General features: G+C 42.2%; 1 protein-coding gene across 1 annotated transcript in view; it reads left to right on the top strand.

The window, feature by feature from the left end:
* The window catches only part of LOC119739374 (centriolin-like), a 306,576-nt gene that overhangs the window by 247,426 nt on the left and 31,288 nt on the right, over positions 1-27,862 (top strand). The window contains exons 23-25 of the mRNA XM_038214300.1: positions 10,077-10,130; positions 10,286-10,333; positions 24,115-24,278. Coding sequence (XP_038070228.1) covers positions 10,077-10,130; positions 10,286-10,333; positions 24,115-24,278 — 266 coding nt within the window. The remainder of the gene's footprint in view (positions 1-10,076; positions 10,131-10,285; positions 10,334-24,114; positions 24,279-27,862) is intronic.

Below are 27,862 nucleotides of genomic sequence, written 5' to 3'. Positions count from 1 at the left end.
TCGCATGGCTCCCTCCATGGCTTGCCTCTTCATGGGTGACCTCGAAGAACGCATTCTTGCCTCGGCCCCATGTCGCCCTTGGATCTGGTGGAGATATATTGATGATGTTTTTTTCATCTGGACCAGTGATGAGGACAGTCTCTTGACCTTCACTAACCACATCAATTCCTTCCACAGAACCATCAAATTCACATCGGAGTTCTCGGCTCACCAAACCCACTTTCTGGACGTCACCGTCTGTAAGCAAGGCAACTCACTAACCACTGACCTGTATTCCAAACCCACAGACACCCACCAGTACCTCCACTCCCCCAGCTGTCACCCCAGGCACTGCAAAACTGGCATAGCATTTAGCCAGGCACTCAGACTCAGAAGAATTTGTTCTAATGATTCCGATTTCTCCCGCCATACACAGATACTGAGGAACAACTTGGTGGCCAGGGGTCACAGCTCTCGCCAAGTTCATCGTGCCATTGCCAGAGCTAAAGCTATCCCCAGAAATCTAGCTCTCACGGGAAAGGCCCCTGATGCCATGGCCAAACCCATGATTCCCTTGGTTACCACGTTTCACCCCAATCTCCCTCCCCTTCGCAAAATCACTAATGACAATCATCATATCCTCCATACTTCAGATCGCCTTGCCCGCGCCATCCCCAACGGTCCCACATTGGCTTACAGGCGTCCTCGAAATCTACGGGACTTGATTGTTCGAGCTGAAGTCCCATCCTTAGATGCATCACCTCCCACCCAGCATGTTACTTTCAAGTGCAGTTTCAGATGTGTTGTCTGCCAGATTCATATCCAGGAGTCTGACTCCTTTTCTGGCCACTCTTCTGTCACTACCCACAGAACCATTGGTAACATCACTTGTAACACCTCTAATGTCATATATCTCATTTCTTGCAGGGTCTGTGGAGTGCAGTATGTAGGTGAGACTAAGAATACGCTCAAGAAGCGTTTCTATGCCCACCGGTCAACGGTCAACACCAAGAAACTAGACACCCCTGTTAGTCATCACTTCAACCTGCCTTTACCCCTCCATTTCTGATATGATTTTGCAGGGCATTGAATCTCTTCGCCATCGCAAGGACTCAGTTCGCCTCAGCAGAGAGAAAGTGTGGATGAATCGTCTTCAAACTATTCAACCACATGGTCTCAACATCCAACTTGGAAATGATTAATCCTTTTCTTCCTCCATTGTCTTCGGTTACAGATAATCCATCTGGTCTTCCTTGTTTGCGTTTACCCATCTTCCCCCATCTTTCATCCCTTTCCACCTCCATACTGTCCCCCCCCCCCCCCCCCGCATCATCCCCCTTTACTCTCACACTCCTTTGTCCGTTCCCACTCCCTGTGACCTTTGATCCTTCCCCTTTCTGGTCCCTCCCCTGTTTATACCAGACCCCTTGTGGTTTGCCATCTCCCTTTGTTTCTTTGTTCTCTCATCCACCCTCCCCTGCATCTTTCCACACCTTTCACCCCTAATCCTCCTTTTGTGTTTCTTCTTTCAGCCCTGCATGTTTGTGTGCACCCCCATGTTAATGTATGTACCTCTGTCATTTCTGTTTTAGCCTCTGAAGAAGAACTTGCTAAGTTCGCAACGTCAGGCCACATTAATTTTTAGATTTACCTTTCACACTTGGTAGTTGCTCAGTGGTAGTGAACACTTGAGCGTACAACTTTCCTTTCACTGTATCATCAGTGTTGTAAAACTCATTACTACACCTCATAAATATTCATGATCCTATTGGAGCGTGTCATTGGCTGATTCCGCCGCGCTTCTGGGAAGTAAAAATGATACGCACCCAGGTGACGTCATCCCGGTGAGTATCCAGCTTGCTGCCGTGCGGTAGTTTTTCTGGTAGCACCAAAAATTCCCTCTGGAACCCGCCGCGTAGACATGTAGTCTAACTTGTAATCTTTCCGGAACCAGTCTGTTGTTGTAATCTTTTACTACTGAAGTAAAGACACATTAAAGAGTGTTGGCAGTGCACCAGACTATTTCATGTACTTGTGATGAAGAACTTGAATTGTGCTGAGTAAATGAAGATCGTTATGGACAAGGCATTGAGGCTACTAAAAAGACAGTGAGGCTGCTAAATATTTATGAGGTGTAGTAAAACAAATACAGCAGTGTTTATTTATGGAAAATAGTTGGAATTACTGGTCCCTCGGTGTAGGTCAGCTTGACTATCTCCCGACGCGAAAGCTGACCTACACCTCGGGACCAGTAATTCCCACTACTTCCCCTCAAACCATGCTGTATTTGTATATTACATGATAATGTGCTAGCATCGATATTAATGTTAAGAGCTTATATCAGATCTCTACCAATTATAGTCAGTACCATTTTAATTTCAGTGGAGTATTTGGCATATGTAATGGTACATTCAAAACATCCAATAATGTTTATCATGCATTTGGTAAATGACGACATTGTCTGGTGTTTGGTTGGAGTTTGCAAAGCGTCAGTCAGAAAATGTTTCTGAAAAGTTTCTATTGTATGAATGGCTACCTGAGGCTGTATCAACCATAAGGGTTATTGGTATGCCCTTTACCTCCACCTGGCAATGAACTGGTTTAGAAAAGTCTGCTGATGGCTTCGTCATGAGAACCTCAATATCAGTAAGATTTGAAAATTTGCATGATAGTAGAGTAAACTAGGGAGAGTTTGCAGTAACACCATGTGTGCAATCCCTTTTCAGAAGATGTGTGGTTCTGAAAAGAATCAGTTGGTTGTGAAACTCAATATTCGTCAGGAGACATCTCCTGAACATCTACTGATAACACTCTCTAATGGGGTTAGCTGAATTCATCTTTGCCTCCAGTAGCCATCAAGTAGGTATTAAAGAGCAATACCCATTGCTTCCACAGCACAGGGGGTTCACCCAGTTCTTGAAGAAATGGAGGGTTTGAAATATACTAGAATAATCAATACCTTCCTGTAACCATTTTACTGCAAGTTCGTGTATCCTCGTCGTCAAATATTGTAAGGTAGTTAGGAACATAGAGATGAGGAACTGCACATGAACCCCAAAATGACTTTAATAACATTTTTTCTTTCTTATACATGTACAATGTCTTTAGAGAGACCAAACCAACCAAACCAACTATTCAAATAGCCAATGAGAAAACAGGAGTGTTTTGTGTTTCGTTTACTGAAAACGGTACAATGGAAATGCACTTACCGAGAATTCATAAATGTTTTGTATATTTGTATGTATACAGGTTCTGATCAGTGGCGTCGCCAAGGGGGGCCAAGTGGGGCACGTGCCCCCCCTGGAAAACCTAGTGCCCCCCCGAGTGCCCCCCCATCAAATGCTGGTGCCCCCCTATCCTCTGCAAAATTCTGCGCGTTGTTAAAATCATTACCTCAAAAATAGCAATTTCTGGAGATATCTTCAGATCGAATTTAGCATCAAATGTGGCACCATTTTGCATCCCTCCCCTTAGACCCCTCCCCCAGGACGGCGATCCGTATCCACCTAAGTGCCCCCCATCAAATGCTGGTGCCCCCCTATCCTCTGCAAAATTCTGCGCGTTGTTAAAATCATTACCTCAAAAATAGCAATTTCTGGAGATATCTTCAGATCGAATTTAGCATCAAATGTGGCACCATTTTGCATCTAGCCCATCCTCCGTATGCGAAAATTTTCCAAAGGGGAGGGGGGCACCCCCTCCCCTTAGACCCCTCCCCCAGGACGGCGATCCGCATCCACCTAAGTGCCCCCCCCCATCAAATGCTGGTGCCCCCCTGTGCCCCCCCCCCCCCAGACTGAAAAGTCTGGTGACGCCACTGGTTCTGATGCTGTCATATATCTGTACAAAGCATTTGGTAGCCAAAGAGGATGTTTGATATATAATCGAGTGTTTGCTATAAACATGTAGTGGTGTATATTGAAGCGGTGTTGTATTAACTGATGTTGTAACATTAATGCTGTCATCTTATTTTATAGTACCTGCCTTGCCCCCCTGTAGCATCTGCAAAAGCGCCCCCATTCGACCATGCTGCATAGTTCAATAGGTCATGTCACATTACAGAAGTAGTACCCGTTCACTTACTTCTTGAGTGGTCTCATTCTTTGTTCCTAAACCCACAAATATTTCACTGGTGATCAGGATGTGACCTGTACACACAAGCATTGAGATCTTCACAGTCAAGTGAGCCTAATAGTAGCTTTGCAGTCCATAGCAACAGGGATTTTCAGACATTGTTCCGTTCACATTTCTGCACATTCACTAGACACGGACACACGTGTATAGCCAACATGGCGTCTGCTATGCCCACCGTGCCTCCGTTCGAAGCACACAGCAAACCAACAGCTCTCAGCATTATGTGGGAAATGGATCAAATGCTTTGAAGGAGTGATGGTAGGATTTAACATCACCACAGCATGGGCGTCGCGAGGGGGGGGGGCGTCGCTTGCCCCCCCTCCCCCTGAAAAGCAAAAAAAAAGAAGAAAAAAAGGGAAGAAACAAAAGAAAAAAAGAAAAGAAAAAGAGGCGCGAAGTCATAGTGGTGTAAATTTAATGAGTTGGGGGGGGGGGGGCAAAATGTCCCTGCCCCCCTTTAAAAAGTGATAAATCGAGAATATGTCGAGAAATACAGGAATTTTTTGGGGAAAATATGTTTTGCCCCCCCCTCTAGAAAAAAATCCTGGCGACGCCCATGCACCACAGGCAAGAGAAAACAAGCATTCCTATGCATTATGGAGGTGAGCAACTCCAAACTGTCTTTGACACAATCTCTGATACGGGTGAAGAGAATGACTATGAAAAGCCTAAAGTTGGCATTGACAAATCACTTCACTTCCAAAAGAAACCCTGTCTATGAAACAATCTTCTTCAGGCATCTCACACAAAATCCTGATGAAAGTGTTGGTCAGTTCTGCACCCGACTCCGAAAAGCTGCAGAAAAGTGTGAATTTTCTGACCTCGACCGTGAACTATTGACACAATAATTGGGTGCATAACAAAGAAGCTGTGCTGCAGATCACTTGAGAAGCCGTACACCAAGCCTCAGTTATTAGAAGTCGCTAGATCACTCATACTGTCAGAGAAAAGGGCCGGTGACGTTGAAAACCAAAGCGTAACTCACCAAACTGACCAACTCGCCATGCTCCAAAAACTGTGGGGGACAATACCCGCATGCCCGAGAATGCCCTACTGAAGGCAAAGAGTGTAGTTCATGTGGTAAGCTCAACCACTTTTCGTCTGTGTGTCGATCCAGCAAATACAAACAGCGATCACAGAACAAACCACAGACAGTGAGAAATGTGGACGAGGATGACCCATCATCATCAGGGCAATTCCATGGTTACTCATGTTACGTTTTTTATGTACTTTTGAGTTTCCTTGGGCTGTAATTACCTTACTGAAAAGGTTTAATAACTGTTATCCCCATGGTAGATATAGTAGACCTAGACCTACCTAAGCACCAAAGATGACATCCAGAAACATGTGTTATGAATGATAAACAAGAAGCACAAAATCGGTTACTCACGTTACATTTTCGGACATGCATAAAAAGCCATAAACATGCTTTGATCAAAAAGTGTCCTCATACAGGCAACCTGTGGAAATTTCTTTTAAATGGATAAAAGACCATGCAATGGGGCACACACAGTACAAATCCTCCAGAATCTTCCATTTTTTTGCAATCCACAAAAAAACATGGTTACTCACGTTATGGTTACTCATGTTACATTTTGTCCCACCCATCTCAGAATTTTATGGCATGATGTTTTTTTTGACTAAATTATCATAATTAGTATGTTTCTACCCAATAGGCATCAGAACTACTAAAAAGTCTGACTTAAATTTGCATTTTGGATCTCCAATGGCAAGTACTCCAAGATAAAGGTTTTCATCTGACATTATATGATCTTCTTTCAAGAATTTAATGTTTCCTCTTAAGTCCTCTTAGTTGGTTTGTTTTAACTAATGCTGAGCCATCAGAACAAACCTCTCATGTTCTGAGGGTCTGCCAAAACTTAACCCTAAAGGGGCCGGGTTATTTTGACCATCTCTCAGCCGGGGGGGGGGGGGGGGGGGGATTCCGCCCCCCCCCCCCGGCCATCGAGTGACGAAAAATTTTGAAACTCGGCACATGCATAGAGCAACTCTTCCTAAACATACCCAAGAAATTTCATGACTATAGGTCAAAGGGTTTTGGAATTATGGCTAATTAATTATTCATATGTACGAATGGCAATTCTGCTCTGTGTGCACGACGTATATTCGAAAATTCACTTTTTACGGCGCATAGCGCCGGAAAATTTTTCGCTACACGGCAACCCGTGGTCCGATTTTTATGTTTTTGGTATCAAAAGATGTGCAAAGCTCGAGGCTAAAAAGTCATAACAGCTCGGGTCGCAAAAAATTTTTTTTTAGAGGCTATCACGGAAAGTGTTGAGGGGGGGGGGGCGGATTCCGCCCCCCCCCGGCCCCTTTAGGGTTAATGTATGCCACTAGAGAACAGAATATAGGTTCCATGGAAAGGCCACACTATCGGAGATCATGATGTGGAGAGTGGGTTCCAGGGTATACCATTGTACCGGATAGCTTAGTGTGAAGTGCCTACATGTAATTTTATTTAGCTTTTGTTCCAAATAAACATTTTTATTTCAATGTAGGGACGTACAGCAGTCTTCCGTATTCCATTAAACAACACAAAAACTTGATAAAATACTGTAATTTGATTCAATTTACAACAATTATGCTGTCTCAAAGACCATTTTGCACCATAAACAGGATAAAATATCCTTAAAGTATCTCTAATGCTTGAGGTTCTTTGGTTTAAGATAATCAGTTATCAACAAAATCAACATTATCAAGCAAAAGTCAGTTTGGGTATAGTTTGGGTGACTTGGGATAAAAAAAAACTTGGTTACTCACGTTACATTTTTGGTTACTCATGTTACAAAAGTTCCTCACGTTACCGGATTTAGTTGCCTTTTATTCTAAAATGTGTGTATTAGTGTAAAAAAAACAACTTTTTTTATATCTTTGTTCATGCAAAGAATGATAATCCTGAATACCAAAATTTAATTCATTAGAAATGTTGGTGAGAAATTTTTTCTATGTCTTTTTGGTTACTCGCGTTACATTGACAAACAAAATATAAAATGCTACTTTTTGACATCTAAAAATGGATTATGGCTGTGAATTGACATATGGTTCAGAGATTAAGACTATCATTAATGCTAGAAAAAAGGTCATGATTGAAATATCTCTAATTGCATTAATAGCAATCAATGTTTAAACTTTACCAATTTTTGAAGTTCTTGTGGTAAAAAAATATTTTCACTTTACGACACGATTTCTCAAACAAAAACTTTGATAAAATTGGGTTTTCTTTGTTAATTTCTCATACTTGAATGTATAATCTGTAATAAAAATGTGAAACTGGGTTAAAAAATCAAACTTTTTTTTTCTTAGCCATGTCCATCAAATCGTGGAGTTGCCCAGCAGACCATGAATACATCTTCGCAGTCGATACCCCTTCTCACAAGCCTCGAACCATGATTGATATCAAAGGCATTGACTCATCAGTTATCATTGAGTCTGGAGGCACTTTTCAAAGCACCTTTCCATCTGTAAAAACAGATTGAAAAACACATTCAAGATCTCTAAGATCAAGACATCATCGAGGATGCTGTTGGTCCAACCCCATGGGTGTCTCTTGTCATTGCAGTCCCTAAACCACACAAACCCTGACAGCATCCATCTGTGTATCAACATGCGGGCTACAAACAAAGCCATAAAGCGTAAACGGCACCCATCACCAACAATGAATGAACTCATAGCCGAGCTTCGAGCTCAATGGCTCACAAGTTTTCGCCAAACTGGATCTTTGGTCTGTATACCATCAGCTTGTACTAGCGCTGGAAAGTCGATATATCACAATGTTCGCCACACATGTCGGACTCAAGCGATACAAACGACTCATCTTTGTTTTGGTATCTCTTCAGCCAGCGAAGTATTCCAAAACACTATCCGACAAATCATTGAAGGCATACCTGGTGTGCTCAATTTCTCAGATGATATTCTGATACAAGCCACCACCATGGACGAGCACAACCAAAGGCTACACATGCTTCTTGAGTGCCTGCAGGAAAAAAACTCACAGTCAACCAAGAGAAGTGCCAGTTCACACAATCCCGCGTTTACTTCTTCAGACTTGTCTTCAGTGAACATGGCGCCTCCCCAGATCTTCAAAAAGTTGACGCTATCTAAAATGCTAGTGCCCCACAGAGCCCAGCAGAAGTCCGCAGCCTACTTGCTATGGCAAGCTACAGCTCATGCTTAATCATACCAAATCTCTCGACCATCACTGATCCCCTTTGCACTTACCGAGAAAGACGCAAAGTTGGAATGGAACTCGATGCACAACGTAGCACTCCAACGACTAAAAGACCCCCTCTTACGGGAAGTAGTCGGCACATACTTTGATCCAGCGAAAAACACGGAAGTATGGGTTGATGCAAGTCCTGTTGGCCTTGGTGCAGTGCTAACACAAAGCCAGTCGTGCTTTGACACCCACTGAACAACGCTACAGCCAAATCGAGCAGAATCCCTTGGAATCACTTGGAGAATTAAACGCTTCCATATGTACCTCTTCGGTCAAGCATTTACAGTTGTCACTGACCACAAACCGCTCATCTCCTTATTCACCAAGCCTCAGGCAAACCCATCTCTACGCATACAGAACTGGCAACTCAAACTGCAGTCATATGACATGTCTGTTGTTCATTGCACCAGAAAGAACAACAGACTACACATCCAGACATCCTTGCCCGAACAGCGACATTGGTAGTCTGTCAAAAGAAGCTGACGAGTTTGTCAACTTCATTGCCAACTATTCAATTCCCAAAGCCATCACGCTTGATGAGATTCATTGCCAAACTGACAAAGACCTTGCTCTCCAACCAGTCATCCAAGCATATCGCGATGGACAGCGGTTCGAGCTCAAGGATGACTCAACGCCTAATGGGCAATTTGCGACAGCATAGAATGTGGTGTAGTCCTGCGAGAACAAGGCATTGTAATCCCTGCCAGCTTGCAACAGCACATTCTCAATCTTGCCCACAGCGGTACTCAGGAAATATTGAAAACCTAGTCGCTGCTACGCGAAAAGGTGTGGTTCCCAAACATCGACCAGAAAGCCGAAGAAATTGTCAAACACTGTCTTGCCTGCCAAGCTTCCACACGGACAAAATCATGGACAAGATCTTTGCTGCACACGGTATTCCAGAAACTGTGAAAACCGACAATGGTTCTCCATTCAACAGTACAGAATTCAAAACATTCTCAGAATATCTCGGTTTTCATCACAGAAAAATCCCCCCCCCCCCACTGGCCAGAAGCCAACGGTCAAACAAAAAACTCTGTAGAAAGCTGTTTGTTGTGCAGAAGCAGAAGGAAAACCGTGGAACTAAGAACTTTGGTCATTTCTTCGCACATACTGTTCCATCCCACACTGCCCTAACCGCAGGCTTTGGTCGCAACATCAACACTCCAATTCCTCAAATGAACAAAACCGACCATGACCAATCTGCTAAACTCTGTAAACAAGATCAACTAGCGAAGCAGAAAATGAAGCAGCATGTTGATCAACGCCACGCTGACATACTGCATTGTCAAAAATTGCAGTTGGTGATACTGTCCTTGTCAAGAACCTTGACAGTCTCCGCAAAACGACCCCTCCATACCCTCCCCCCCCCCTCCATTTTTTTTCTAGGTGTGCAAAGCATATTTTCCCCCCAAAAAATCACTGTACTTTTCAAGCATATTCTTGATTTATCATTTCTCTCTTCTTTTTTTTTGGCTTTTTTTTTTGGAGGGGGAAAGCGCCCCCCTCTTGCCCCTCCCCTTGCAACGCCAATGCCCCTCTCGACTTCCCATGATGCAATTTGGTGTTTACAATATTAGTGCTGTAATTATTGAAGGGTTATGATATTAAAAAGGCACATGGATAAAAGCAGAGAGGGATGTGAAAATCCACTGACAACTGTACAAATCGACTGAAAATTTGACTTTAATTCTAAAACTAAAATGTTGTTCTTCTACATTAGGAAGATGAAGTTGCACGTCTTAAAAGGCTTCTGGCAGAATGCAGGAAATATGAGGTGAAAACTAACATTCATGCTTTTGATTATTGTGTCAATTGATTTTAACATTCAGAATTTACTTTTATATTTTTTTTTAATATTTATTAAAATATGCTTTGTAGCTTGTTTTTAATATTGTTTTTGACCAATGATGACATTGTCACACTTTACAGAGGAAAAGAGCAGATTCAGAAACAGAGAAATTTGAATCAGTCCTTGAGGTAAGAAAATAACAGAAAAATCCAAACTCCAAAAATATATTTCATATTTAAAACATATGTAGCACCAAACATAATGACTGGAAAGCCAATTTCATAAGCTTCTTTTAGATGAAAAAAAAATTACTCAATCCGTTCAAAGAATTTCACCATTTTAAAAAGCAATGATCCTAAAGTCTGTTTTGTCCACAAAAAAGCAGTTTATTGTGTATTCTGACTGTTTGGAACAACAAAGAAAACTAGAGTTTGAGGACAAACACACGGTGTTGGGCTAGAGGTTTTGCTTTTTCGCATTGTTGATTATTGTTGTTGATTGTTGATGTTGGTTGTTGATGTTGATGTTGATGTTGATTGTTGATTATAGTTGATGGTAGTTGTTCATGTTGATGTCGATTGTTGATAATTGATTGTTGATATTGATTAAGGGAATAAATGTGTGCTCCGGAGGTTTTTATCACTCGTTTAATACCGCTTAGAATCTGGGTGCTGATAATTACCCGAGCCGGAGGCGAGGGTAATTATCAGCACCCAGACTCTAAGCGGTATTAAACAGAGTGATAAATACCGACCGAGCACATATTTATTCCCATTCATAAATACCTTATCCGTAAAAAAATATCAAATAATTCGTTCAAAAATTCCCGATTTTGTTTAACAAGTTCACTTCATGCTTTTTGAAACATCCCTCTAGCAAAATAATGGAGTGTTCAGCTGGCGAGTAAGATGTAAACAACCCTTTTATGGAGATTGACGCGCGCGTAGCATGTTCTGCGCGATGTCACGCAGAACGCACCTGGGGCGTTGCGTTTTGAATTTAGAACTATAAAATTCTGTCTCGCTTGTAGTGTTGTGCATGCCTACGTGAGGATTGTGAACGTTTAACCAATGAAACGGTAAGAGGCACTGGATTTTTAGGAGTCCACATTTTATTGTGACACTGGAAAAGTGTTTAAGACCAGCTAGCCATGTCTTTATCATCCGTTTATGACCGGCCACGTGACGGTTTCTCGACCAATAGGAATAGCTAAACTGTCTGAGGTATTTATGAATAACAATTATTGATGTAGATTGTTGATGATTGTTGATGTTGATTGTTGATGTTGATGATTTTGTTAATGATTGTTGATGTTAATTGTTGATTGTGATTGTTGATGTTGGTTATTGATGTTGAATGTCAGATTGTTGATGTTAATTGTTGATGTTGATTGTTGATGTTGATGTTAATGTTGATGTTGATTGTTGATGTTGATTGTTGATGTAGATGTTGCTGTTGATGTTTATTGTTGATGTTGATTGTTAATGTTTATTGTTGATTGTTGATGTTGATTGTTGATGTTGATTGTTGATGTTAATGTTGATTGTTGATGTTGCTGTTGATTGTTGATGTTGATTGTTGATGTTGAGGTTGAGGGTTGAAAAATAGCGCGTGGAGTTATTATACAAAGGATAGTTAAAAAGAGTCGGGTGAGTATCTGCACGCACGTATGCTGCTGTACTGTAAACTTATCTAGTACAATTGTTACAAAAACCCATTAAATAGCTCATATCTCTAAAAGTAAAGGTCGCACACCATTGGCGCAATACAAGATATTGCTCGCCATACCCTCTTTACCCCAATGCGCATGTTTTTAGAAAAAAAGCGCCCAATTTAAAAAAGCGCCCAGTTGGGCGCTTTTGCCAGCCCAATTTTTGAGTATCATATGACGGGAAGTTCCCTTTTACGCAATCGCAGCGCACTGTTTTTCGGGATTTTCCCTCTGTACGCAATTATCCCCATTTGCTGTACACACAATGTAAGTGGCATTAAAAGAGCGTTTCAATGCATAGGCGTGTTCACTTTCAAACTTCAAGGGGGCTGCAGGGCAACTTAGTAAATTTATTGTAACGAAACCTTAGGAAGTTTTAGACCTATTATTGAAGTGCCATTTAAAGCACAAAACTGGATTATATCTCTGACGGTTGATTTTTTTAGCAATTCTCAAAGGAAAGAGGTCTTTTCATTGTAACTTCCGGTCTGATGACGTAATCATTATTTTTTCGCGCACAGGTCTTGTCTGCATTAAGGTCATTATGTATATTAATTTTGAAGCGATTACCGCAAATTTCGCCACAGACATCAACTGAAAATCCGTTTTGGAAATTTTTTAACCTGCCACTAGAGGGCGCTCGAACACTTGATGGCGTCACTGATCATTTTTTTGGAAAGATCAACCCACCCACAGGCTAACATCGTTGAAAGCAAGTTCATATCTTTTTCCACTTTTGAATTATTAGGCACTTCCGGTTTCGACCGGAAGGAAGGGTCATGTGATTTTACGCACACAAGATTAATTGAAGAGCATGTATTATCATGTCGAACCCACAAAATTCAAGTTCCGGTCTCTCACGGTTGATTTTATATTGAATTTCAAAGATTAAATTGATTATTTTTTGAAGTGACGTCACGTGACCCATGATGACATCATAATGACGTATTTGCAAAAAAGCACATCTTCAGTGGGTTGTGCATTCATGTATTCACAATTAAAGTTCATATTACTTTTCATGTTGACAAACAGTTCCGGAAACGAATGTGTCTTGGAGAAATTATAAAAAAAAAAAAATAGTAAATTCTTACAATAACAATAGGTGTTGGGCTGAGGCCCAACACCTAATGACACAGATTACTTGTTTCAACAACTATCAACAACTGTAGTACACAATATCTTTATTAACAACCCTGGTTAGGCAAACAATATGGTCCACTTCAGGGACTCCCTTACCTGTTAAACCTACAATTTACATATTTCTCTAAGCCTTAGGCTTCCATGCTAGATTTTAATACCACACAAGGGCACCCTCCATCGCCCGCTCCCGCCTACGGCCAACTCGTCCTCTCTTCTCTAGCGTTCATGGAAGACGGACGTGTTTACGAATCTCCTACGGACGTATCCTCTGCTAGAGTGTTTTTTTTGTACATTTTGAAAAAAATTTGTGAGATTTCTTTCGTGAGTTATACTACAAGATTCGGTGCTTCTGGTAGAGTGCCAGGTTTTGTTTTTGTTACGTTTACAGGTTAGTGTACGGAGTACATTTGCTGTTGATTTGTTAATAAAGAAGTCAAACACGAGGTGCGTCGTTTTCTTCTCGTTTTATATACCGCATGGTGTGCTTGCGTTGTTTTGTATAATACGTTCAGAATAAAATAATACGTACAGAGTACGCTGGTTATCTGTTTATTAATAAAAGAAATACACGGGTTGTGTCAGGTTTTCTTTGGGGTTGTTTTGTGAATCTACAGTTTATTTTCACGTTAGTAATGGCAGACACACATCAAAGCAAGCGTGGTGTGACGCCAAAGAATTTCGTTCCATGTTCTTCTAGTCGGCGTATTAAGCCCCGCCCCAAACAAGATTTGCATGATTTATGCCCCCGTTGCAGACCGTGTAACCGGCGAGTGCCGTGCTCGGTTTGTAAGAAGTGGGGGTCAGCAGAGTGGGAGGCCGTAGCAGCATGGATGTGTTCCCGGTCTCCTTCGGGTGATTCGGCAGCCAGTGTGTCTTCCGGGGCACCGAGCAAGGTGACATCGGCGGGACAATCCCCGCTTTCTGGGGTCATGCCTAAAGGGTCTCTGGCCACCAGTAAAGCATCGGGCCATACTACTAAATCCGTGCCGGTGAGGCCACCGGAATTTAGTTTAGTCACTGGCACCGGGAGTCCGAGCCTTGCCACTCAATCGGGGGACATGCCCCAGGCAGGTTTGAGTGAGCCTGTGCTCGCTTCCAAATGTAAGCTGGGGAAGAAAAAGGATAATTCCCGGGCCAAAGCTATGCCGGCGGGGCATATAGCGACTGGCCATGTTAGCCCCGGTGTGACCGGAGTAGCCCCCGAAACCGGTGTGGTTCCCGGTGGGTCCGGGGCAGGGACCGGTGCGACCGACATCGGAGCCCGCCCGAAGACGGCATTGGGTGGCAGAAAACACGGGGTGCAGGCTGCGGACGCAGCCACTACGGAACCGGGCTCGATTGCCGGTCCCTCGGCTGAGGTTTCGGTAGGTCCGGCTCCGGCTCCGAGTCGCGGACGCAACCGGAGCCGGGACAGGTCCGATGGTGAGACACGCCACCGGCGTAAGAGACGGCGGAGATATACTAGTTCAAGCTCTTCATCGTCATCCGCTAGCAGATCGCCACGAGGCCGTCGATGGCATCACAGCAGGCGGGAAGATCCCATGTCGGCCCTGTTATTACAGGGGTTTCGTGAATTGACGGCCAGTATTACGTCACTGATACCGAAACCGACAGCGCTGGCTCAAACGGTGACTCCACCGAAGCCCGGGCAGGTTTTGCCGGAACCGAGGGCTGAGGATGAGATGTCAATCCTCGTCCCGGATAATTTTTCCGACCCGGGGAGTGTGTCAGATAGGGACCCACGCCGGGTTTCTGCAGCGGTAGGGGTTCCCAGTACCGAACAACCCTTAGGGAATGAAGAAACTTTTCCCTCGAGACAAAAACGTGATTGCCGGGAACAGCCCCCAAGGGGGGAGGGTGATTCCTCGGTGGATTCGGATGAATCATCCTACCACTCCACGACCGACCAGCAATTGCGCGTGGTCATGAAGGATATGGTACGGGTGCTACATATACCCTCGAAGGACGAAGAAGAACCGGTAGTGGGCGCTAGACAATCGTTTAAGCGCCGGACCGCGCCGGTCGAACCGAAGGAATTTTTTCCGGTTCTTCTGATTGATCGGCTGTGCGCCGATCGCATGAGCGCACTTTCGGAGGTAAAAAAAATACGTCCGTTCGTGTGCCGTGAAACTCGCCCGTTCAGAGTACCTCAGGCGGACTTCAATAAAATTTTTATCAGTGCCGCCCATGCCCGCTACAGTACTTGATAAAATCGCGGCAGATTCGGGTGGCTGAAGTTCGGTGAAATCACCTTTTCCATCAAAAGAAAAGAATGTTTTTGAAGAGTCATTACTGAAGATTGACACAGCTTCACGTGCAGGAATTCGAGTGGCATGTTTTCTACAACTCCTGTCAGAATACTTGGTGTGTTCTTGTGAGGCAGACTCGCCGGTGTCACCAGAGGCAACTGAGACAGCGTTTCGTTTCCTTGACGACGGGCTACGGCTGTGCATGGACCAGTTTATGCGGGTGTCCTTGATGACAATCAACGCACGCCGAGCTAACGTGAAGGCACCCTTCCCACGGCCCCCTATCCAGGGCCCGTAGGGGGTCGACTCATACGTTTCGCAAGGACTAGGGCCCTTTTGTGCAACGACAGGTTGGTACTCAAAACAGTAACTTCCGGCTACGAAATAGAGTTCACGAGTACTCGCCCGTCTGCGTACCTACCGAGAATAACACTGATTCCATCCGACAAGACCAAGTGTCACGCTCTAGAGTCAGAGATATCCGCCCTCTTAAAGAAAGGGGCAATACGCAGAGTGCCGACAGAGGATTTTTCTCGACATTCTTTCTAGCGCCAAAGAAAAAACCGGGAGAATGGCGACCGATTTTGAACCTTCGGCCGTTAAACAAATATGTCCGACCCAAATGGTTCCGGATGGAGTCACTGAGGACAGTTTTGGATTCATTACCCATTCCAACTTGGGCGGTGTCGATCGATCTCAAAGACGCCTATCTACATGTACCGCTGGCTTTCCCGACCGAGGAGCGAGTCCAAAATCTTGTGGACTGCATCGCCCTGTTCCAGACTGCCAGCGTGGCCCCGGCAATAGCCTGGCTTCGGCTATTGGGCCTAATGGCAAGCATGGTGGATGTGCTGCCATGGTGCAGGATGCGGATGCGCCCACTACAATTACATCTACTTGCCCACTACCGACCGTGCATTCACCAAATCCAACGGCCAGTGCCAATCCCAAACATGATTCGCCCCCATCTGGACTGGTGGTCTCAGCGAACAAACGTCAAGGCGGGACTGATTTTTCCACGACAACAACCTTCTGTGACTCTGGTGACGGATGCCTCCAACACAGGTTGGGGGGCACATATTGGAATAGAATCAGCAGCAGGGTCTTGGTCCCAGGCGGACAGACAGTGCCACATCAATATCCTGGAACTGCTTGCAGTCTTTCGGGCTCTGAAGCACTTTGTCGGACGGGTGACAGGGGAAGTAGTCCTCATAAAATCGGACAACTCAACCGTCATGTCTAACATAAACTGCCAGGGCGGGACACGGTCCCCGCAGTTGTGCATGCACACGTGGGAGCTCCTGCTGTGGTGTCAAGCGAGACAGGTTACGCTTACAGTGGTCCACCTGGCGGGGAAACTGAATATCATGGCGGACGCTCTGTCCCGGGGGAAGGTCCTTCCAACGGAGTGGACTCTTCACCTGACAGTAGTTCAGTCGATCTTCCAAGTATGGGATCGTCCTCACATCGATCTGTTTGCATCGGCACTTTACCATCAGTTACCGGTGTATTGCACACGCAACCAGGACCCAAAGGCATGGGCTGCAGACGCGTTTTCAATCAGTTGGAAGGGCATGCTGGCATATGCTTTTCCACCAATCTCGCTCCTGCCAAGAGTATTGACAAAGGTCGAGATAGAGGAGTGCAGAGTCATTCTCATCGCTCCCTTTTGGCCGTGCCAGCCTTGGTTTCAGAAAATCGTTCGGCTGTTGTGCAACCCACCGATAATTCGTCCGGGGCGACCAGACCTACTGCATCAGCCGCGGTCTCTGATCCCGCACCCAGGGATATAGTCGCTTCACTTAACATCTTGGATGCTGTCGAGCAGTCACTGCGATCAGCAGGCCTTTCAGCAGACGCTGCCTCATTGGCAGCCCGAGGCCGCAGACTGTCTACCTATCGAACTTACGACTGCCGATTACGACATTATCATAGGTGGTGTGAAGATCAAACTCATGATCCATGCACAACACCTTTAGCAGTGGTAGGAGACTTCCTCATGCACCTGTTCCATGAGGATCTGACGGTATCCACTATTCGGGGCTACAGATCAGCCATAGCGGCTGTCCATAAGGAATTCGCGGATGGATCTACGGTGTCTGATAATGCTAGCCTGACTCAGCTCATGCGGGGGATGTTCGTTGAGAGGCCTCCATCTCAGAAGCTGGTTCCGTCTTGGGATCGGGCACAGGTCCTTCAGGTCTTGGCAGACCGCCATATGAACCTATGGCCAGCGCCTCTTTGTTCGACCTATCCGTCAAAACGGTCTTCCTGTTAGCCACTGCCACGGCTAGACGAAGAAGCAAGATTCATGCCCTTTCGGTGGAACCGGGGCATATCCGATGGGAACCCAACGGGGTACGACTGGTGCCTCGTCATGGGTTTAACGAAGAATCAATCTCCATCCTTCTTCCCTCCACCGCTTTTTGTTCCGGATCTTAAAGGGTTTTTCTCCGTCCCACAAGATAAATTATGGTGTCCAGTTCGAGCACTGAAATGGTACTTGGCTCGAACAAAAACCTTGAGAGGAGACACCACCCAACTATTCATTTCAACAAATAAACCGCACGGGGCGGTGTCGGCAGACTCTATTTCCCGGTGGATTGTTACGGCTATCCAAGCGTCAGTCAAAGACTGGCCGAATTCACCAACCAATCCGGTCAAGGCACATGACACGAGAGCCATGACAACGTCATGGGCTTACTTCAAGGGGGTCCCTATTCCGGACATTTTACAGGCAGCCGCCTGGAAAACACCGTCAACACCTGGAAAACACCTGCGGGATGTTCTCCAAGCAGAAGGACGGACAGGCCGTACAGCCATCTCAGTAGGTGCATCCAGGGGAGGTTCTACCCGGGAGTGATGGGATGTTCCCTCAGGGTCATTAGAGAACACCAGTTACTGTTGAGTTCTTTAAGTTGCCATGTACACCACTGGTTAGGGAGAATGTGAAGGGACAAGGTTTAGGTTTCCCGAAGCGTGGTTTTTGGATAGGCTCGCTCTGAAGCCCACCATCCGTTTTTCGGTGCTAGTCTATGCAAATTGTAGGTTTAACAGGTAAGGGAGTCCCTGAAGTGGACTCCCCCAAATCAAAGGTGACTTGGGAGTCCGCGAAGGGACGATACTTACCTGTTAAACCCCCCCCCCCTCCTTCCCCACGGTGGCTCGCCCTAAAGTTAGATACATGTACTAGAGAAAAGAAAGAGGATGAGTTGGCCGTAGGCGGGAGCGGGGGCGGGCGATGGAGGGCGCCCTTGTGTGGTATTAAAATCTAGCGTGGAAGCCTAAGGCTTAGAGAAATATGCAAATTGTAGGTTTAACAGGTAAGTATAGTCCCTTCGCGGACTCCCAAATCACCTTTGATTTGGGGGAATTCACTTTAATCCACTTTTTTAAAAAGCTTATGAAATTGGCTTTCCATTCATAATTATTTTTTGGTGCTACATATTTTTAAATATGAAATATAATTTTTGGGGTTCAGGTTCCGCTTGTTTTACCTGCCTTGTATTGTGAGATAATGTATACTACATGTATTAAAGTCTTGACTCATTATTACTCACATGGTCTTTTTTTCGCACGCAAGAAGAGAGAAGACTCACATGGCTGCTGTTTATACTTGGACTAACTAATGGATGAAACCCAAAACATAATTCCTTGTGTGTGTCTTGCCACAGCCTCAAGCAATTTATTGAAACCTATTTGCCAGATACCAAATTTGTTTGGGCGAGCTGGCATCAGGAATATGGGCTACCAGGCCCAAACATATCAACCACACACTCAATGGACACCCAGGTCCAATGTACATGTACATAAATTACCATTTGGCACCCAGGCCAATTATTAATGAATGAGCATCCAGGACAGATTCAAATTATCTGGTCAACATTTTGGGGACAGCCATGGTTGTATTTTGGAAGATACAGCACACCCAGCCCCCATGGGTACATAAGAGAGAGTGGCTGGCCCCTTACAAAGTTCACATCACAGTGTATTATAACACACATCAATATCCGTAACAATATCAACTGGTGACAATAACCAAAACAATAATGATACATGTCAAATCATGTATGTATTAGGAGAGTGCTGTCCTCCAATCCTGTTAAAACGCCACTTTTAAATAAAACTTGCAGGAGAAGGCAGGAGCTGGGATGGTGGGCAAATTGATCCAGCTTGCTCAGTCATCAGCAAAAAAATGTAAACCATGAGAAGCAGTAGACCTGTGCTTGCCAAGTATAAAGGATTGTGTGACAAAATCTCCCAAGTTTTTGTTTGCTAGGTTGATTGTTGGTTTTCATCACCCTGGCTGTAAGCCAGATGGGGGGATATTGCGATAGCATACTCCTTCTGTGTGTATTTGTGCACTTACATATTGGCACTTATGGGGTACTGGGAACAAAGGGCAACAATAGGGACAATGGTACCCCGCAAGTCTGTCTTTAGAAATTGAAGTACCCCCTAAACATAATACTATGTGTTTTGAGATTTCTAAGGGGACAAAGGAGAACAAAAGAAAGGGATTAGGGTCGAGCAATAGTGGTACCCCAAAAACCCCATATGCTAAGTGTGGGTGGGTGCGTGTGTTCATGGTGTAAATCGAGGACAAACACATGCAACATCATCGATAAATCGAGGACAGAAACCGAATCGAGGACTCCTCGGTTGGAAAACATGTACAAAACCAATGAGAGCTGTTGCAAAAATGTTTGAGTACAAACAAAGGAAAAGGGAAGCAGAACAAACGAAATACCTCAATTTACACAATAAATATGGGTGCACTGGTATGTGTGTGTGTCCAAAGACTATTCAAACAAAGAAGCTGAATGGTTTCTTTTGACAACTGATGAGGTCGTAAGGCAATATGCAAAATTTCTAATGCAGTGTAGTGAGCTGGGTATTTAATTGGCTGTTTCGGCAACCAGCCGAAACAGCCTTTGTTTTCATTAAGATTTTTATTTTTTGGCTGTTTCGGCACTTTGCCGAAACAGCCTTTGTTTTCGTTAAGATTTTTTCCCATAGGTTTTGTACACGTTTTTTTGTCAGAGCCACTTTGGCAATTATTTTAAATCCGATCAACTTTAAACTTGGCATAGACATTAACCATCATCTGAAGATGTGTGCCAAAACTTTTCGTCATGGTGACGTCATCGACTAATTTATTATAGATTTTTGAATATTTAATTTTTCCCGTAGACTTTGTACACAGAAATTTTTAAAAAATTGTCGATTTTCAAAGGGCATTTTCGACTCTTTGCCAGTAATTCATTTACACCAGTCTTTGTCCAAGCAAAGACCCTAATTCAAACAACATTGTGTAATGATGACGTCATGATGACGTCATCCGGTGGTTATTTATGGGCAATTAAATTGTGACACTTTTAATATTTAAAAATGCATAAGAAATCAACCGTACGCGTCCGCAGCATTCTGTTCCCGGCAAGTGGTAGAATAGGTAAGGTCTTTATTTCATTCAGTGTGCGTGCAATCACGTGACCCTTGCTTCCGGTCGAAAAAGGCCAAAACCGGAAGTGGCTTATTATTTAAAAGTGGTAATAGATATGAACTTTCTTTTAACGGAGTAAGTCTCTTGGCTGATAGTATTCTTCAAATCATCTACTGATGACGTCATGCAATCTACGAGCGCCCTCTAGCGACAGGTTGAAAATTTTCAAAAATGTATTTTGAATAGATGTCCGTGGCGAAGTTTGTCGGAATCCACTAAATATTGGTGTATATGATGACCTTGACCCACTTAAGACGTCTGCAAAGTTTAAGGTGTATGACGTCATCAGACCGGAAGTTATAATGAAAAGACCCTTTTTCCTTAGAAAAGTCTTGAAAAATCAACCATGGCAGTTTTTATATTAGTTTTTACTTTAATTGTCTATTTAACGGTAGGTCTAAAACATTTCAAAGCTTCGAGGCAATAAGCAAACTCGGACATGCCCTGCGCACGCTTAAAACTTCAGGTTGACAATACCCCTGTTTTAAAACATGCACAGGACGTCCACAATGTACATGTACAATGTACATGTACAATGTACATGCACGTACGTTGTACATATCGTATGTCAGTCAGCCCGCGCGCAGCGCACGTGTTGCTGAGGTCAAATCCTGTCCACAGTGACCGTTTTAGCCGATTTCCGGCTAACTTTGACAGATTTTATGTTCATGCATAGTCAGGGACGTATTATTGATAAAAACAAATCATAATGCAGAAAAGCCCTATCTTCTGTTGCAAACAGACATAGATCTCTATTCATATGTCTATGGGTCCAACAGATAATCAATGTGGGGAACAGCTCTGTGGTTGTTCACAACCACAATTTCTAGTCTTTTTTTTTTTTTCTTTTTCAGTCATTTTCCCCATAGCATTTGTACACGTTTTTTTGTTACCGGCACTTTGGGCGCTAAAATCATTCCGATTGACTTTATACTTGGCACACACTTAGACCAGCACCTGAAGTTGTGTGCTGAACATTGACATCATGGTGACGTCATCGACTAATTCATTATAGAATTTTGAATATTTAATTTTTCCCATAGACTTTGTACACAGAAATAAAAAAAAATTGTCGATTTTCAAAGGGCATTTTTTGACTCTTTGCCAGTAATTCATTTGCACCAATCTTTCTCCACGCAAAGACCCTTATTCAAACAACATTGTGTAATGATGACGTCATGATGACGTCATCCGGTGTGTTTTTATAGGCAATTAAATTGTGACACTTTTAATATTTAAAAATGCATAAGAAATCAACCGTACGCGTCCGCAGCATTCTGTTACCGGCAAGTGGTAGAGTAGGTTGAGGTCTTTATTTCATTCAGTGCGCGTGAAATCACGTGACCCTTGCTTCCGGTCGAAAAAGGCCAAAACCGGAAGTGGCTTATTATTTGAAAATGGTAATAGATATGAACTTGCGTTTAACGGTGTTAGTCTTTTGGCTAAACGTATTCTTCAAATCATCTACCAATGACGTCATGCAATCTTCGAGCGCCCTCTAGCGACGGGTTGAAAATTTTCAAAAATGTATTTTGAATAGATGTCTGTGGCGAAGTTTGTCGGAATCGCCTTAATATTGGTGTATATGATGACCTTGACCCACTTAAGACGTGTGCGAAGTTTTAGGCGAATGACGTCTTCAGACAGGAAGTTATAATAAAAAGACCCTTTTTCATTTGAAAATTCCTGAAAAATCAACCATGGCAGTTTTTACGTTAGTTTTTACATTAATTGTCGATTTAAGGGTAGGTCTAAAACATTTCAAAGCTTCGAGGCAATAAGCGAACTCGGACATGCCCTGCGCATGCTTAAAACTTCAGGCTGACAATACCTCTGCTCTAAAACATGCACAGAACGTCTACATGTACATACACGTACGTTACGCACATACATGTACATCGTATGTCAGTCAGCCTGCAGAGCACGTGTTGCCGAGGTCAAATCCTGTCCACATCACAGTGACCGTTTTAGCCGATTTCGGCTAACTTTGACAGATTTTATGTTCATGCATGCGCATAGTCAGGGACGTATAATAAAATTTCATAATGCCAAAAAGCCCTATGTTACGTATTTAGGTGCAGTTTTTCTGCAGTGGGATTTCCCACAAGTCTTTTCCTATACAACACTGATATCTTACTGAGTAGGTCTGAACTTCAGCCGAGAATTACTATGAGAAGGAAAGAGAAATCGTATTTTTTTTCGCGCTGTCATTCGATTGAACATATTCCTAAGGGTCAGAATATCAAGTAATATTTCATAAAAATGTTTCAGTTCAAAAAAGCAAATTACAAATTTAAAGGTGCAATGTTTCTGCAGTGGTTTTTTTTTTAGCCCGTTAACTTTGTACACGTGTTAGCCCATTGACTTTGTACACGTTTTCAAGCCACCATTTCTATAACTTGGCGATCTGGAATCGTCATCAATGTTACAGCCAAGGAAGACCCTCATACAAAAATTATGCCAAGACTATGACGTCATGATGACGTCATCACCTAATTTTTTTTATTGATTTTTGAAAATTTACGTGCATATTATGAAGTCCTATATCTACAGAACTGTAAGTCTGATTGGCTTGAAACTTGGTATGTGGCTAGACCGGGATGTGTTATAGGTAAAAAAAATTAGGTGGTCGAGACCTGAACATGATTTTTGCGGGAATTGATAGAATTATCGAGGGTCTTCATTTTTTAAATATGTGCAAATAAATCATGTGACCCTTTCTTCTGGTTGAAACCGGAAGTGCTTTGTAATTTAAAATTGGTAAAAGACTTTCTTTCGGTTGAAACCGGAAGTGCCTTGTAATTTAAAATTGGTAAAAGATGTGAACTTGCTTTCAACAATGTATGCTCTGGCTTAGTTGCTCTTCACAGAAAAAAACGGTGACGTCATAAAATGTTAGAGCGCCCTCTTGCGGCAGGTTGTTATAGATGATTATAGATGAAAATTGATGTTACGTCTTCATGACGTCAGCACGTGACATGTGACGTCATAATTCAAGGCCCTATGAGAATGTAATCACATATTTATATGCCACCATTGATTATTTATAACAGAACTACACATCCATTTTGGATGGAACTTATACTTGAAACTTTACATGTGACATATGTCACAAAAAAGTTACCGAAAACAGCCCTGTGTTTGTCCACAAACATAAATCTAGTTGAACATGTTTTTGTTGAGAAAATCTCTAAAATTGTGAATATTCAAAAGTTACTTTACTGTGCTGCCCTTTTTCTAGATATTGAAAGTATCAATTGTCCACAACTTTAAAATGATTGAAGTTATGGGTGCTTATTTCTTATAGGAAACCAATTTCAAATTCTGCGTAGAGTTTAGTTATTATTGATAAGTCTTTGCTTTCAGAATCAGAATAAGGAGCTTGAAATGTTAGAGCTTGCTATCCAGAGACAGCGTGAAACTTTGAGGGTGCTGCACAATGCTGACATTGATATAAGACGTGAGAGAGATGCTGCAGTGAGGGAATTGGAAGAACTCAACAGTAACATTGATAGGAAAACATGTCGAAGGTAAAACCAAATCTGCTTGCAAATGTTGTTATCTGCATATAAATACCAGTCTACATTTAGGCCAAATTGAATTGGAAGTGTAATTATTGGTCTGTGAAAGCTGTGGAAGGATAATTTTGGATAAAAATGTCTATAAAGCTTTACACTACTGCTTCCTTTCAGACCCACCTTTCTGTTAAAATTAGTAACTTCATTTCATGCATGCGCAGACTTGAGCCAATTTCAATCCACTATACAAAGCTTCAAATCACATTTAGCAATGTCTTTGTTTACAGAGCCATGAAAAGAAACATGTTAACAAAGAGGTGTTCAGACACTTTTGGGATTTTGCTCAGAACAGAAACTTGATTTTACTACTAGAATGTGTGAAAGGTTTTAAGATAAACTAAATTAGGTTTAACATTTCAAAAATGGTTATGATTCACCTAGTCAGTTTCCCTTTGTGGTTCATTTTAAAATTTGTTATAAAAAGCTGTATCCTCTCTGAGTGTTTCCCGTTTGCTATTTCCCAGGTCTGCATCGTGGCTTGGGGCTTGATCCCTGGCTGCATGGCATATATGGGTTTATGGCTTCTGACTAGCACCCCTTAAACAAAGACATTGATAAATTGGGGAACCGCTAACTTGATAGGGTTGAATAACTCATTTTTTTTGGATAAGTTACCTAGTCAGTTTCCCTTATGGCTCAGCTGAAAAATGTGTAATTAGCAGGTACAAAGAAATCGCGATAAGTCAAAATTTGGCATTGTATTCAATTTGGTTTATTGACAAAGTGAATTTATTATTAATACCAAACAGGGAACATCACATATTGAAACTTCAATACTAAATTCAAAATTATTAACAAACTTGGACATAACATGCACTTTGAACTTTGTGAGTATATTAAATTTTTAATTTTTATTATTAATTTACATAATTTACATGTACATTTATATAAAATCAAAAGCATAAAGTAATACAAAAATCACAATGCAGAAAAGATTTTATGTTGATTTTTGAAGTTTTGAAGATTATCACCATTAAATTAAAAATTCTTTTTGTATTATGTTTGTTAGGTAATAGGTATATGTACAAAAATGTTGTGTGACTTCACAATGACGTCATACAAAATGTGATTGTTCAAAATACATATAAGGGTAATTCCGCTTGTCTTGAAACTTGGTGGGTAGGTAGATACTGTTAATAGTATGGAAAATCTGAAGTGATGTCATGATGATGTCATCACCTAATTGTTTTGTTAATTTTTAAACTTTTTACATTTTCTAAACTTTTATAAACTGTTTACAGGGAGATTGAATTACAGTTTTGCGAAGTCTCTTTTCAGAACTTTGCACCAGCCTTTTTAAAATATATTGTGCTCTTCTTCTGGTGATCTATTTTCCACCATTACACAACATTATAATTTTTTATGACTTACCCTATTGTGGTTAGCAATGGTTTAAATTGTCATTGTTTTAACTAATACACTGTTTGAGCAAAGCCAAACAGACATAAGTTACAAGCAAAATTGTCAAAAAAGAAAAGAAATTGCTTTAAATTTTATCCAGGAGCAACCCATAAGAAGAAAATTACTTAATAATAACCTAGCTTTACATTGAAGTTCTCATAATACAGGGTTCAAAATTAGCGGTAGCCTGCTAGTCAAATGCTAGTCAAAACAGCAGCTGGCTTGTCAAACTATTCCTTAAGTAACCCGGCTGGCAAGTCCAAAATTATTGGGATACGGTAAAGATGAAAGGAAAAAAAGAAATCATGAAATTCAGAGAGCAAACCTGTACTAACTTGTGTCTAATTGTATCAACTGTTAAATAGGGTTAAATTTTTAGATCTGTTTATTAAAAACACTGACAAAGTTGCCTCAGAATAGATGAGAAATCAGTTTTAAATGGGTAAAAACAATGTTATTTTAATACAACCTATTTCGTTCTAAGGTCGCCTTGTTGGATCACGTCTGTTTTCACATTGTATACACTTGCGTGAGAACGAATGTGATAATGACGCAAGGTTACCTAGGTACATCCGGATTTTAGATTTATTCAGGTTCGTTTGGATCATGTTTTAATACAGTTCTTATCAGCCACCATTTTAGATTTGTTTGTAAATGAAAATAAAATACTTCAAGTTTACTAAAAAAAAATTGTCTGTCCCCAAAGACATATGAGTCTCCTGTTTAAGTTTTTACCCAATGCCCGCCACAAATTTAATTCATAAATTGTCATGCTTCCATGAGTCCACACGGAAGTTTTCAGAAGTGAGAGGTCTTTTTTTTTGCAGGATATTTCTCTTTCACTTCATGCGATTTTCCAGTTTCCATAAAATTCCAAGGGTGATTCTCTTAAAGAAATCAATGTACCATAAGTAATTTCAAAAACTCTGACTTTTACACATTAATTTTCCATTCCGAGGGGCCCTGAAGCGCGCCACCAGGGATCAACTTACATTGTATGCACATTGTTGTTTATGAGACTCTTTATAAAAGAAAAAAACAAACATGCGGGCTGGTGGAGAAAAAAAAGTTAAGGTCGAACGCTGCAGCTCGTCTCATCACACGCACGAGGAAACACAAACACATAACCCCAATCATTCGTGCCCTACACTGGCTCCCCATTCCACAACGCATCAAATTCAAGATCCTCCTTCTCACTTACAAGGCTCGGAACGGACTTGCACCCTCATACATCAAGGAACTCATCCCACCCAAACTGCAAACCTCTTCCATCCATCTCCGCTCATCATCCACAGCACACTTGCAACTTGCTCCTGGTCCCTGTACCCATACTCGATACGGTGATCGAGCCTTCTCCGTCTGTGCTCCCAAACTTTGGAACATACGGAATTCCCAAACTCTGGACACTTTCAAAACTAGATTGAAAACACACCTATTCAACTCCGAGTCAACTCAGACACATTTGACACTTTTCTTTAGTTGTTTACGCTTGTTCAAGTTTTTTTGGTTAATACCTGTATATTTTGGTGCTATATAATTTGTTTTTGCTTTTTTGTTTTACTTTTTGTAAAGTGCCAAGAAACAATATGTATGAAGCACTATATAAATGTTAATTATTATTATTATTATTACAGTCGAGTCTCGTTATAACAAACTCGTTCGGACCTAGCCAAATTGTTTGTTATATCAGAATTTTGTATTAAGAGGAACATCAGTCCCATTCATTGTGCACATAAAAGCACAGTCGGGGCCATGACTTTATGTTTGTTCTAACCAGAATTTTGTATTAACAGAGTTTGTACTAACGAGAGTCGACTGTAATCACTTTGGAGTTAATTCTAAAAGATCATAAATGCCTGAAAATGTGAAAGTTTTCAAGAGGCCAAGTTTTGAATTTCCAACAGGTAGTTCAGCATATTTTGTTATCTTTCTATATCACATAACATGAAGTTGTATGGGTATTTAATATGAAGGTCTACAGAGGTGAAAATGGACAATGTATTTAGACAGAAAAGGCTGTCACATTGACTCTCTGCCACTGTATGCCTGATGCCCATATCAAGATTCTGCAGGTTAAAATAGTCATGTGTACTTTGTATAGTGGAAATCTAGTACAGACATGTGGTGTGTGCTGC

Source organism: Patiria miniata, unplaced genomic scaffold, assembly GCF_015706575.1.
Source record: "Patiria miniata isolate m_02_andy unplaced genomic scaffold, ASM1570657v1 HiC_scaffold_30, whole genome shotgun sequence".
Lineage (NCBI taxonomy): Eukaryota > Metazoa > Echinodermata > Asteroidea > Valvatida > Asterinidae > Patiria > Patiria miniata.
Note: the sequence above shows the minus strand (reverse complement) of the source record. Positions and strands in the feature narration are given on the sequence as shown.